The 12,017-nt window shown below is 44.4% G+C and overlaps 7 protein-coding genes across 7 annotated transcripts; 5 read left to right on the top strand and 2 right to left on the bottom strand.

Annotated features, from left to right (window-relative positions):
- Nucleotides 1-508: 508 nt before the first annotated feature.
- PHALS_14766 (uncharacterized protein) lies at nucleotides 509-1,471 on the bottom strand. The gene has a single exon (XM_036407066.1). The coding sequence runs from the start codon at nucleotides 922-924 to the stop codon at nucleotides 718-720; it is 207 nt and encodes a 68-aa protein (XP_036263327.1). The 5' UTR covers nucleotides 925-1,471; the 3' UTR covers nucleotides 509-717.
- A 92-nt stretch (nucleotides 1,472-1,563) lies between these two features.
- PHALS_01430 (uncharacterized protein) lies at nucleotides 1,564-2,235 on the top strand (the record flags this gene model as incomplete). The annotated part of the gene is made up of 1 exon (XM_024715815.1): nucleotides 1,564-2,235. The coding sequence occupies one exon, from the start codon at nucleotides 1,564-1,566 to the stop codon at nucleotides 2,233-2,235; it is 672 nt and encodes a 223-aa protein (XP_024581475.1).
- A 171-nt stretch (nucleotides 2,236-2,406) lies between these two features.
- On the bottom strand, nucleotides 2,407-3,771 carry PHALS_01429 (glutaredoxin; the record flags this gene model as incomplete). Its single annotated transcript, XM_024715814.1, has 1 exon — nucleotides 2,407-3,771. One exon carries the CDS (start codon nucleotides 3,769-3,771, stop codon nucleotides 2,407-2,409), a length of 1,365 nt encoding a protein of 454 aa, XP_024581474.1.
- Nucleotides 3,772-3,874: 103 nt separating this feature from the next.
- Nucleotides 3,875-5,284, top strand: PHALS_01428 (pci domain-containing protein 2; the record flags this gene model as incomplete). Its single annotated transcript, XM_024715812.1, has 4 exons — nucleotides 3,875-4,143; nucleotides 4,219-4,309; nucleotides 4,387-5,012; nucleotides 5,068-5,284. 4 exons carry the CDS (start codon nucleotides 3,875-3,877, stop codon nucleotides 5,282-5,284), a joined length of 1,203 nt encoding a protein of 400 aa, XP_024581473.1.
- A 182-nt stretch (nucleotides 5,285-5,466) lies between these two features.
- On the top strand, nucleotides 5,467-6,831 carry PHALS_01427 (enolase; the record flags this gene model as incomplete). Its single annotated transcript, XM_024715811.1, has 1 exon — nucleotides 5,467-6,831. One exon carries the CDS (start codon nucleotides 5,467-5,469, stop codon nucleotides 6,829-6,831), a length of 1,365 nt encoding a protein of 454 aa, XP_024581472.1.
- A 386-nt stretch (nucleotides 6,832-7,217) lies between these two features.
- PHALS_01426 (trna-lysidine synthetase) lies at nucleotides 7,218-8,742 on the top strand (the record flags this gene model as incomplete). The annotated part of the gene is made up of 4 exons (XM_024715810.1): nucleotides 7,218-8,120; nucleotides 8,177-8,279; nucleotides 8,341-8,576; nucleotides 8,656-8,742. 4 exons carry the CDS (start codon nucleotides 7,218-7,220, stop codon nucleotides 8,740-8,742), a joined length of 1,329 nt encoding a protein of 442 aa, XP_024581471.1.
- Nucleotides 8,743-9,556: 814 nt separating this feature from the next.
- PHALS_01425 (fkbp-type peptidylprolyl cis-trans isomerase) lies at nucleotides 9,557-10,795 on the top strand (the record flags this gene model as incomplete). The annotated part of the gene is made up of 2 exons (XM_024715809.1): nucleotides 9,557-10,425; nucleotides 10,498-10,795. 2 exons carry the CDS (start codon nucleotides 9,557-9,559, stop codon nucleotides 10,793-10,795), a joined length of 1,167 nt encoding a protein of 388 aa, XP_024581470.1.
- Between the last annotated feature and the right edge of the window lie 1,222 nt (nucleotides 10,796-12,017).

Below are 12,017 nucleotides of genomic sequence, written 5' to 3'. Positions count from 1 at the left end.
ATTCGTAGAGGGCTACTATATCTCGACGACATCAACGTCATCCAAGGCTTGGTCTAGCTCGTCTACATTGAAGGGATCATCCTCGCTTTCACTGTCGGCATTGCTCCACCTTTGCTGAAATTTCCACCCGTAAACATCATGGTTCCAAATGAACCACTGTGACGGGCTTTTGTGAAATCTGCAGCTTCAATGGAGTTCAAGACCAGGTCATGAAAACGAATTTATTGTGGTTTTAACGCACTTATTTTGGTCGTAGCAATTCGAAGCGTTTAAGATAATTGTCTAACAGTGTAATCTAACATTGTCGAAAATTCGATGGGGGCTTGTAATAGTAGAAGGTCTTCTATTCGTAAAAATCCGTTAATTAGCCTTGGGATAAGGCAATAATTACTCTTGGAGTAAGCGGATTGCGATCTGCTAACTCGTACTTGTTCTAAGTATAGAACGAAAGGTCGGTGACCTGAATTACGCTTCATCTAAGCGCAACGCTACGGCAGCCCCGCTGCACACCATGTGCCCAACTCTTTTCGAGATTCCAACCGAAGTACTAATCATGATGCTTCATAATAGTACCATACTTTGGTATTTATGAGCATGGCTCCAAGCCCGTGGGACAATAGTAAGCCTTACGTACATTATTATAAGGTACGTACGCCCCTCATGTGAATTACAAATATTATCATGGTACTGTCGGCTAAAATATAAAGTCACCCACATTCAATAAAAAAAGGAATTTTGATGAATTTTAATCCGAGGTAGTGGGTCAAACTCAAGACGCGACTTGCGCAGAAGGTGGGATAAATTCTCATGCTTCGTTGTTTCTAAAGCTAAACCGAAAACCTCGATTAAGAAAAGATTTGACCATCGAGCAGCGTTTGGAAACTGGGTGAGTGTGGCTGTCAGATAAGGTATGTAGCGTCTCATTTCTCATTCTAGGGGTCGCTTATAATAAATTCTTGTACCATGTGGAAATTATCTAAACACTGAAAATGACTTACCTTAGCGTGGTGTACCATGTTTGCAACCTGTAATGGGAGAATGTGAGGTCAATTCGCCTCTTTCGCATTGTGAGCAATTCTGATAAATTTGGGGTGAGAAGCAGACCACCGTAGTACATCACTTAATTTAGGAACAGTACAGGTCATACATGTTGGGGGACATATGCGCTAGTTGGTTGACCTTGCCATATGTTGGACTTCATAGTCATCATGGTGCCTTCGACTGATCACCATCATTGACCCTCGCCGTATCAAAGACTGCTCAAATCAGACTTTTTTATTGTTGGACGATTCCTCTAATCAGCCGCACAACATATTCGAATAACAGTCAAATTCTTGGCCAAATCGTGGCACTTGATCGCGCTCATTGGTATAGAGCTAGCAAAAAAGAGATCCCGTATACTGCTTACCACCTTTTATCAGTTCAGGTCCATATTTTAAGCACTGTTTCTTAGATTCACCGCAATAAGGCCAAAAATACTTTGTCTTATCACATTTGTCCTAAAAATACTAAGAGTATGAACCATCCTGATCTTTATTCTGTAAAAGACAGGGAATTCGTAAAATGTACTCAACAAAGGTGCTTAACAAGAATATAGCTGAAAGCTACCTCACCATTGGTGATCCATATCGTGATCCGCACATAATCGAAGGCAAGAGCTCACGCCACAAGGGCAAACAAATTTTTACTGTTCCGGCAAAGGACACGAGCAATGGATTGGGGTACTTTGAGAAGAAATCGTACACTTCGGATCCGTTGCAAGACAACACCGCCTATCTTAAATCGCAGCCAATGGATACACGAAAGTCTGGTTTCGGTTCCAAGGATGCAAGTCGGCGAGATGAGTTTATGAGCCATATTCGAACAGAGCAGTATCGTGAAACATTACACACAGAGAATAAGATTCTCGACAAACAGAAGCAGAAAGACCCGCCATATTTTTCTGCTGCACTAAATTCGTTGAACCAAAGTCGTGACTTTCCTGAAGGTCTTTGCAAAACGAAACACCTGTACGACATTGGGCGCTCACAAAATACCGAGTTTAATCAAAAATCACATCGAGATACCTTCTACACGATGCGTGCAGGAAATTCGCAGTACAAAAGAAATAACGGGCCATTTATGCTTACGTCCGAGTCAATTGGTCTAGGTGCTGACGATGTCGCGAATAATCGGCCGACCCCAAAGGGAGCTAGCACTAAACAGTTTTTCGATCACAGCCATCTGCACACTTAATTGATAGCTGAGTTGTGGTTGGAAAAGGCATAGGAACGGATACATGATGAGAAATGGGAGAAGCAAGGTGCCGGGTGAAGTGGTTTTACATGTAGTGCCGCACGCACATTTTAATGCAAAAACAAACAATTGTCTTCTTTATCATATTAGATTTTGCCTTGATCTGTTATCTTAGTCGAGGACTCGAGCCTTTTTGAGACGATCCACTAATTCGCCAGACCGCTCCAATTCCTGCACATTATCATTTCCTCCGACACTTTTTCCCTTAATAAAGAGGTTGGGTACAGTGGACTGGCGCGTCAACCGAAAAAGAAAAGCTTGGATAGCAGCTCCATCTTCACGAGTATCCAATTCGAATACAATGGGTTTAGAACCGACGCTCGCCAATGTCTCCTTTGTCTTTTTGCAGTACGGACAGTACGACTTGCTGAACAGCACGAGAGGGTTTTGGTTGATGGCCGACCAAACAGTATCCTCAGCAAGCGTGCCACTTTTTTCCAGCATCAAACGAAGTGAACCTGTCTGCTCCATCTTTTGTACTTCACGCAAGCCGCCAAAGTACTTGCCATTAATGAATACAAGAGGCAGCGATGCGAGACCAGTCAGTGCCTCGACCGCCTCAAGCTCGTACGGAATGTGGTTAGCAAAGCCAATCTCCTTCGTGCGCACTGTTGTACGGAACTTGTGAAGTATTTTCTGCAATTCCTTTTTCTCCGGACAGTCCTTCTCAGAGATGATGACCACACTATGGGGGGCCTCCAGAGCGAACGTCAGCTCTTCAAGACGCATTCTGGCTTCATAATCATCATTTGTGAGTCTCTGTACAAATTCAACCTTTTCAAAGTCAATCTGGCGGTCGCGATCTTCTTTAGCCAAAAATCCGGGCAACATTTTCTTCGAAATGGACTCGATCGTGTGCCAACCTTCGACAACACGTCCAAATGTCGTGTAGCCTGGTTCATCATCGTCCGGTTTGTTCCTTTCAGTATTGTCGTGTAGCATTATGGCGAATTCAGTGTTGCCCGAGTCCGACTTGTGGCTTCGAGCGATGACCACCATTCTCTCGGTGCTAGGGGCGCTATACTCTACAGGGAGATTACTTATGGGTGACTTTTTGTCAAAAAGGAACCCCCCTCCCTGTAATACATACTTCGGCTCGTTGTAGTAGAAGCCGGCGTCTTTGAGATAAAAGCCGCTATGCACAAGCTTTTCAAAGGCGGCTACAGTCTTGGGGGCGTGCTCCGGGTACAAGTCGATCGTAAATGCGCCAAACTTTGTCGAGAATTGCACCATCGTTTTGTTGTAAAACGGCGTGAGTAGCTTTGGGTGCAATTGTGACGTGGAAAATTGCCACACGTGTAGCAAAACCATAAAGCAGAAGAACGTCACGACGGCGTACACTAGTGGCGCGCCGATCCACGATCCCGACGATGTGGGGCGAGCACTTGTACGGCGGTTGGAAGGAAGGCTCCGCGCGCTCTCGGTGGCTTTTACATCACTGTCGACAAGCCCACGGCGCTTATTTGCGGCATCCATGGCAATCGTCTTGTAATATGATACTGCTTTGAAAAGTGAACCTGATACCTGTAAAACCCGATCATCGCTTTATAGTAACTTACCACTTTTTTCAATTACGACAATGAAGCTTGCGGCATTCGTGGATCGCGTGGAGGCAGCAATTGCCAGCCAGGACGGTAAATTAATGGCACAAATGCTGAGACTGACGGGTGGGTGTGCAGATGTGGAACTGCATGCGCTTACGGCGCAACAAGTTGCACAAACTTGCCAAAATCTACTGACGCGCTTCGACGGATACGCTGAGGTCGTGGCGGGCATAATTGAAGCGTGCAAGCACTTAAGTTTGCAGAGTTATACGAAAGCCTATAGTGCACAGATCGGTGCTGTTATGTACGTTTAAAGCGCATGAAAGTTAAGGAAAAGAGAGCAAGACATTAATGCGAGCGGGAATGTCTCTATGTATAGAAAATTTATGGAGATGTTTAGAGAGGAAACTAATTGGGTCATGCCCTTCCTCCACGTGCTTTTTGTGGATACGCGGCTGCTGGCTGCTCGGGTAAGAAACGATAACAATTTAACCTGTTCAGTGTTTTTAAAACTTAATATTTAGCTTTTTGGCTCCTACATCATTAGGCGGACAACGAAGCCTCACAGACAACAGGGGACGAAATTCACGACAGTTTACGCAGTGCGGAACAGCATCTAAAGAAAGGATTTGCTATGGCAGCGAATGACCGAGCTCCGCTTGAGTACAACAAGAAGATAGGTGCATTATTTATCGTAAATCAGCTTTTCAAGATTTATTTCAAGCTCAATATGATCCACTTGTGTCGCAATCTTATCCGGGCTGTTGAGGGCCCAGCCTTTCCAAAATTTGAGCTATTTGACATGAGCGACAAGGTAACGTACCAATATTACGTGGGCCGAATTTCCATGTTTGAAGACCAATATCAGAAGGCAGAGAAGTGTCTTGACTATGCGTGGAAGCACTGTCATCGTAGCAAGATACGCAACAAGCGCATGATTCTGCAGTTTCTTGTACCAGTAAAGCTGTTGCTTGGTATAATGCCTTCGCCCAAATTGCTTTCTGATTTTGGACTTGAGGAGTACTCGGGTCTCACGGACGCCATTCGTGGTGGTAATCTGCATCTTTTTACGGAGTATTTGGCTCGTTACCAGGACAAATTTATCCAGCAAGGCGTGTATCTTTTGATTGAAAAACTTCGCCTCTTGGTTCTAAGAAATCTATTCAAGAAAGTGTACGTGTAAATGCCATAATTATGAGATGATATACTCACCGGGATTGTGTCGTAGCTATTTGATTCAGCAAAATCACCAATTGCAAATGCAAGACTTTCAGCTGGCGCTGAAGGTTGCTACCGGGCGCTCTATGGAGATGGATGAGATTGAGTGCGTTCTCACAAACCTTATTTTCAAGGGCTACATCAAAGGGTATATGTCGCACATGAAAAAAATCCTTGTGGTTAGCAAAACACAGCCATTTCCTTCAATATTGGATGTGTCAAAATAAGTAATAAGCAACCCTCCTTAATATCGTATCGTATTTGCCACAGTTAAAAATTCGTGAATCATCCTGATTTTCTTTACCAATACTAATAATGAGTGAACTCGCCTTAAGATCGGCTGATAAAGGCATTCAGGATGTTAGTTTAGTTTCAGAAAAGCAAATTCCCACGCAACCCCTTTTTCACAATGGTCTCAATTTTGTCTATCAAAGCCCGCCAGATCTTTGATTCACGTGGCAACCCAACCGTCGAGGTTGACCTTGTCACTGAGCTTGGTCTGTACCGCGCTGCTGTTCCCAGCGGTGCTTCCACTGGCGAATTTGAGGCCTTGGAAATGCGCGATGGCGGCAAAGACTACATGGGGAAGGGTGTTTCAAACGCCGTTAAAAACGTAAACCAGATCATTGCCCCAGCTTTGCTTGGAAAAGACGTGACCAAGCAGGCTGAGATTGACCGCTATATGGTAGAGGAGCTTGATGGCTCGCAGAATGAGTGGGGTTGGTGCAAAAAGAAATTAGGCGCTAACGCGATCTTGGGAGTGTCGCTTGCTCTGTGCCGTGCAGGCGCTGCTGCCAAGAATCAGCCTCTGTGGCAGTATATTGCTGATCTTGCAGGCAATCCAACACCGTGCCTGCCAGTGCCCTCGTTTAACATTATTAACGGCGGATCGCATGCTGGCAACAAGCTTGCCATGCAGGAGTTTATGATTCTGCCGGTGGGTGCCGCTAACTTTACGGAAGCCATGAAGATTGGTTCAGAGGTATATCATACGTTGATGAAGGTGATCAAGGGGCGCTATGGCCTGGATGCTACCGCCGTAGGTGATGAGGGTGGCTTCGCTCCGAACATTCAGTCGAATGGTGAGGCTATCAATTTGATTGAAGAAGCCATCAAAACTGCGGGATACACAGATAAGGTAAATCTTGGCATGGACGTGGCTGCGTCCGAATTTTACACTGGTGCCGAGGATGCTCGATACAATCTTGACTTTAAAAATGAAAATGCTGCGGAATCTGAGAAATTTACGGCCGACAAGTTGCAGGAGGTATACGAAGGCTTTATTGCTAAGTGTGCTAACTCTAGTAAGATCGTATCAATTGAGGACCCATTTGACCAGGACGACTGGGAGTCATGGGTTCAGTTTACGGCTAAAGTCGGCGAAAGCGTGCAGATTGTTGGCGATGACCTTACGGTGACGAATCCGACCCGTGTGAAAAAGGCCATTGAAAAAAAGGCTTGCAACGCTCTTTTGCTCAAGGTGAACCAAATTGGCAGTATAACGGAATCGATCGAAGCCGTGACGATGGCCAAGAAAGCAGGCTGGGCAATTATGGCCAGTCACCGTAGTGGTGAGACTGAGGACACGTTCATTGCAGATTTGGCAGTAGGCTTGAGCGCCGGCCAGATCAAAACTGGTGCTCCGTGCCGTTCAGAACGTTTGGCGAAGTACAACCAGCTATTGCGTATTGAGGAGGAACTTGGTGCCAACGCCCGTTTCGCCGGCAAAGATTTTCGCAACGTGGAAAAGCTGGGCAAGTACTCCACCTTTTAAGCAAGTGTACGCATTTGTGAGCTAAAGCTACTCTTTGAGAAAAATAAAGCGTCACTAAGTCAATAATCTTTCTCTCATTTCTCTGGACTAGAGACACAATGCATCATACCGCGCAGCAGTGAAAATGTCTAAGATAATGTATGTGGTGCATGAGTCGCAAGCCACCATCAAGCATTGCTACTATTATATGTTCCTACATTTGCGCTTTCGATAACTAAATCGTTGTGCAGCTCTCCTGAGGTTAGCATACAATAGAAGCAGTACACTGTTCGCTTAAGGACTGTACTTCTCGCAACGTTTAACAATTTTTTCAAGTCACTTAGCCAATTTTTTTTCACTTGTTTTGGATAAATGTTTTATTGATATAGTTCCTTGCGCTCTCCATAATGCTTACAATTACAGCGCACGCGCATGCTCGGATCTTACCATTTACTCTCCGTGTTGGTCATTTTGTTACGAAACTGAGATCTGTATCATCTACTCAGAGCGACAAATCCTATCGTGGCTCAGTATCGCCCAAAACATTTGCGGATTTTTTGCGTGACTGCGGTCTGTCCGATAAAAGGCTTTGTCAGGAGCTCTATCCGCTGGAGCAGGGGCAACGTGCACCGAACGATGAATTTCCTATTGCAGTGGCGTGCTCAGGTGGCGCGGACAGCGTGGCTTTGATGTTGCTGCTTAAAGAGTATATGCAAGAGAATCAGATCAAGACTCCGCTTTTGGCAGTCACAGTGGACCATCGATTGCGTTTTGAAAGTAGCAAGGAAGCTCTGGAAGTTGCTAAGCTTTGTACTGATTGTGGCGGTATCAAACACATTATTGAGGTCTGTGACTGGCATCTCGAAAAAGCTGGAAAACAAATGCGAGGTGGTGGTCAGAATGATAATTCTAGGTCAGTGACACCGCGTAAAAGCAAAATAGAAGAACAAGCACGACAATATCGCTACAACTTGCTGCAGCGAGTCTGTAAGAAGTACCGGGTGTGCTGCTTATTTGTGGCTCATAATCGCGGTGACCAGTTGGAGACGACACTATTTCGTCTTGGTCGGTCAAGCGGCATCAATGGATTAGCAGGGATGTCCAGAACGCATCCTTTATCTTCGATTCATGATCTAGGAAATGGATCAATCTTCAGCGAGAACAATGCGCGAAACCACACAACAATTGTTCGACCATTGCTTTCTACTACAAAGGGCGAATTGCTAGCGACATGCGCTCGATTTCGAAGAACTTGGATACACGATCCATCCAATGACAACCCCATATTCGATCGCGTTCGAATTCGTCAGGTAGCCCGATCAGCTTTGAATAGGCTTAAACAAACTAACTTCTTATGTATAAACAGGAGTTGATGCGATTGGAAAGTGAGCAAGGTTCTGACATCTTAAATTTGTTTTCTCGGTTCCAGCTGATTGCCGATAAAGCAAAAAAGGAATTTGCATGTGTCGGTACGGTTGTAAATGCTTTCGGTCTATTCATACTTATTGACTAGTTATGTTTTACCTACAGAACACGCCATGCTTCGCAAGTACATTGTGACCTGGAAGCCCGATTTCGTTACTTTGCAACGGGCTGTCTTTCACGATCCTGCAATGTTCGACGAGCTGATGCATCGTATTCTCTCAATTATCATAGTGCACGTTGGAAACAAGGTTACGCCTCCTCGATTGAGATCTGTCAAGCGCCTTAAAAAAGATCTTCAAATTTTACCAAAAGGAAAGCAGGTCACTCTAGGAGGATGTAAGGTAATTTCTATGTTGTACTGTCGGACAATATGATGTCCGAGTGGCCTTGCGGTGTTATTTACAATTGATACGTTTTTAGATCAAATGTACCTCAAGTGTTTCTGAAGGCTACCTACTGGAAGTCCAACCAGAACGAAAGAGGAAATTGACCTGTCTTGACACTTAATGACACACATTTGCCGCAGATTGGTCGACTTCGGCAAATTCTGGTACTATGGAAATCAACTTTTCACTACGCGACTGTAAAATTTCTCGAACATTTTGATCTTCCAGCATACCGAGAAGCCACTTCGCCTGCTGACTTTTCTTGTTTTATGGAAAATGTATGACAAGTAAGGAAAAAAAACTCGTTACGCTTCTTATCGTCGAACGCATCGATCAAGCACATCAAATTGAGGTCAAGCTGAGGGCGCAAGATTGCTTTTGTGCATGACCTCTGTGTCAATTGGCTGCATTCTCGATCGAAGCAAGACCTTCAGCAATATGGCATTCCATGCTGCCACATCATGAACGTTGAAAAACATGTTTATATATGTGAGCTCTTCGACTGTACTATAATTTGGGCGGCGATTATGTGAAAGCTAGTAACATATGTGACGGTGGCAAGTCTGAGCTGCCTCTTGATGAAATCGTCGACGCAGACAAGGTTTCTACCACACCCGCCTCGAGAAAGCAACTTGGAAGAAAGTGGGCTTACAGTTGAAGAAAATTTGTCGGACATTCAAATACGTCTAGCCTTTGTGGAACCTGCCGCCATCGCGAGCAGAGCGATCATCGACGATCAAATTTGATACGCACGCGAGTCAGTTTAGTAAAAGAACATCTATAATGTAATACGTGCATTTAATAAAATTTCACAAACCTCTTCTGGTTTGTCCTTCGAGCTTACCAAAATTTATACTAAATTCTACGTTCAATTATTAGATTTTCTACCATTGCAAGGCTCTCTCCGCCAATCAGTCAAATCTGAATTGTTTGAAATGGGCAAAAAGAAGTCGGAAAAGAAGAAGGAAGTAGCTGTGTTGCCGCCTGTGCCTGGTTTCTTTGGCCATGTGCTCAAGCCTGGTCACAAACTACAGTGGAAAAATGATAGTACAGGCTTTTGCATGCAGCTTAACTCGGCTGCGCTGGGTGCCGACGCGATTAAGGGCCGCTCGACTCTTTCTGTCACGTCTAAGATGTCTAAAATTGCGCTCTGTTCGCTGACGCCCGAGGTGGCCGAGCAATGGAATTTAACGCAGACATTTACCGTTGCAGATGGTGCAGTAGAATTCGTGGTGGGTGGCTCCAACGCTATCCATCTCACTGGATTTATCGAGGAAGAGGGCAGTGGCGACGAGAATGATTATAATGAATCTGATGGTGAAGAGGATGAAATGATGATGTTTGGTGGCGATGAAGACGACTCAAGTGTCGATGTAGAAGACAATTCGGAAGTGGAGATGATCGACGAGTCCAAAAAGAGCCGTTTTGAAGTGCTTGAAGAGCGTCTTCACAACGAACCAGTCACCGAAAAGGTGGAGATGGAGGCAAAAAAACAATCCAATATAAATAGCAATATAGCGAGCAAAAAGAAGATTGCAGTGGAGGTGAAGAAGGAGGTGAAAAAGGAGGTTGCCGATAAAAAGGTTGTCGCTGCTGGTATTGCCCGTAATGGAGAGCAGTCTAAAGAAGACAAAAAAATAGCTAAGCAAAAAATCAAGGAGAAAGAGATTGTCGAGAAAATTGCTGAGGTGACAGGCTCTCACCCGAAGAATAAGAAGCGTGCAGCCGCAGTGGAATCTGTGGAAGTCCCAAAAAAAGCCAAAGTTGCTACCCGCGTACACAAAGGTGTCACTATTGAGGAAATGTAAGCGCGACATGAAAGAAGTGGATGCTAACCGTATCAGTAACGCTCTTATTATTTTGTTTGATGTTGCAGTGCTGTGGGGAAAGGTGGCCCTGTTCAGCGTGGTCGCAAGGTGAGCATTTTGTATCGCGGGCGTCTGACGAATGGCAAGCAGTTTGACTCTAATCAAAGCCGAAAAAAGCCGTTCACATTTCGTCATGGTATTGGCGACGTGATCAAGGGAATGGACATAGGAATTGAGGGCATGCGTGTTGGAAGCAAACGTACCATCAAAATACCGGCAAAGCTTGGTTACGGCCGTGAAGGAATGCCGCCCACTATCCCGGGCAACGCCGATCTCATTTTTGACATAGAGTTGGTTAATGCCTAAGTGTTAGTAGATTGTTCTTTATTCGATGCACGAGGCTGTATTCGAGAAAAACAGTTCAGCTTCGACTTTGGCTGTGAAGATGCCTTCATTTCGGAAACAACGATCTCTTTGCTTGACGATTAAGAGGTTAATTGTACTTCGAAAGTAGTATTATTCTGCCAATTATGTGATATAAGCTGTTTTGTGAAATTTTAAAAGGTTGTTATATCTCCAAAGTATAAAATAAACTACGCTGATTGTTATATCGCCTTTAACATGTGTGGCGGAGGTCAACTTTAACGAAATGAACCGACTTAACAGAGGCTGCAAGGCGCTTGAGACCTGCTTCTACTTGTTACGGTAGAGATCTCTACCTTAAAAATTGCACTAGCTGCTCTGATGAACAATCATCATTGTGATCACAGCTAGGTGAATGGTTTGCTTTTATTTGACTTTAGTTTTGACGATCCATTAGTGAAACTTGCCACGAAAATTCTTGATTTGCATACTCTGATGTCGAAGGACTTATTCGTGTTATTTGTCGAAGATTTTATTCGTGTCATATGCGTACATGCGCTAATTGTTTTGCTGTCTAGCGAGACAAGGAAATGCACGGGGTACTAGAAGCTCTTGACTTGCCAGACATTGATGGTACATTAATCTCCTCTCTTAAGTCCGACTCGTATCATTTGTGGACACGATAATAGAGTACTCCCTTAGAGGATCTGCCTCTTTATCCGATGTGGATGAGCCAGTCATTGCGGACTGAACCAGCAATGGATCAGCTATGTTCGAGGATACTCTGAAACAGTTCTATCCTTCGGTAAAGGAAATAGCAGTGTGAAAGTTACCCCCGCTAGGATGCAACAAGTGGTAGCGATTCTCCGCCACGGTGTTGCCCTAGACTGAGGCACTTGCCTAGGGAAATAGTGCGTGTCACGCAAATGGCAGCGGTTATTACACGTAATCTGGTAACAGGGGTGTGTGTCACACGAGATGTGCATGGTGTGACCACACCCAGACAAGAGCTAGGTAGCCAGTAGTTATGCATGTATTGAGACTTTACTATATATATTTAGTATATTTAGGAAAATCTAAACTTTAAAAATTAGAATAAATAAATAAAAATCAGTTTTGGATTTTAAACGGAAGAGCTAATTAGCCTTGGGTAAAGCAATAAATACTCTCGGAGTAAGCGGATTGCGATCCGCTAATTCGTACTTGTTCTAGGTATAGAACGACT

This window comes from Plasmopara halstedii (assembly GCF_900000015.1).
Source record: "Plasmopara halstedii genome assembly, contig: Scaffold_1561, whole genome shotgun sequence".
In the NCBI taxonomy this organism is placed as follows: Eukaryota; Oomycota; class Peronosporomycetes; order Peronosporales; family Peronosporaceae; genus Plasmopara; species Plasmopara halstedii.
The sequence above is the reverse complement of the archived record's forward strand: the minus strand, read 5'-3'. Positions and strand labels throughout refer to the sequence as shown.

Coding starts and splice junctions, on each gene's coding strand:
- PHALS_14766 (XM_036407066.1), bottom strand. CDS start 924: ATGAGACGCTACATACCTTATCTGACAGCCACACTCACCCAGTTTCCA.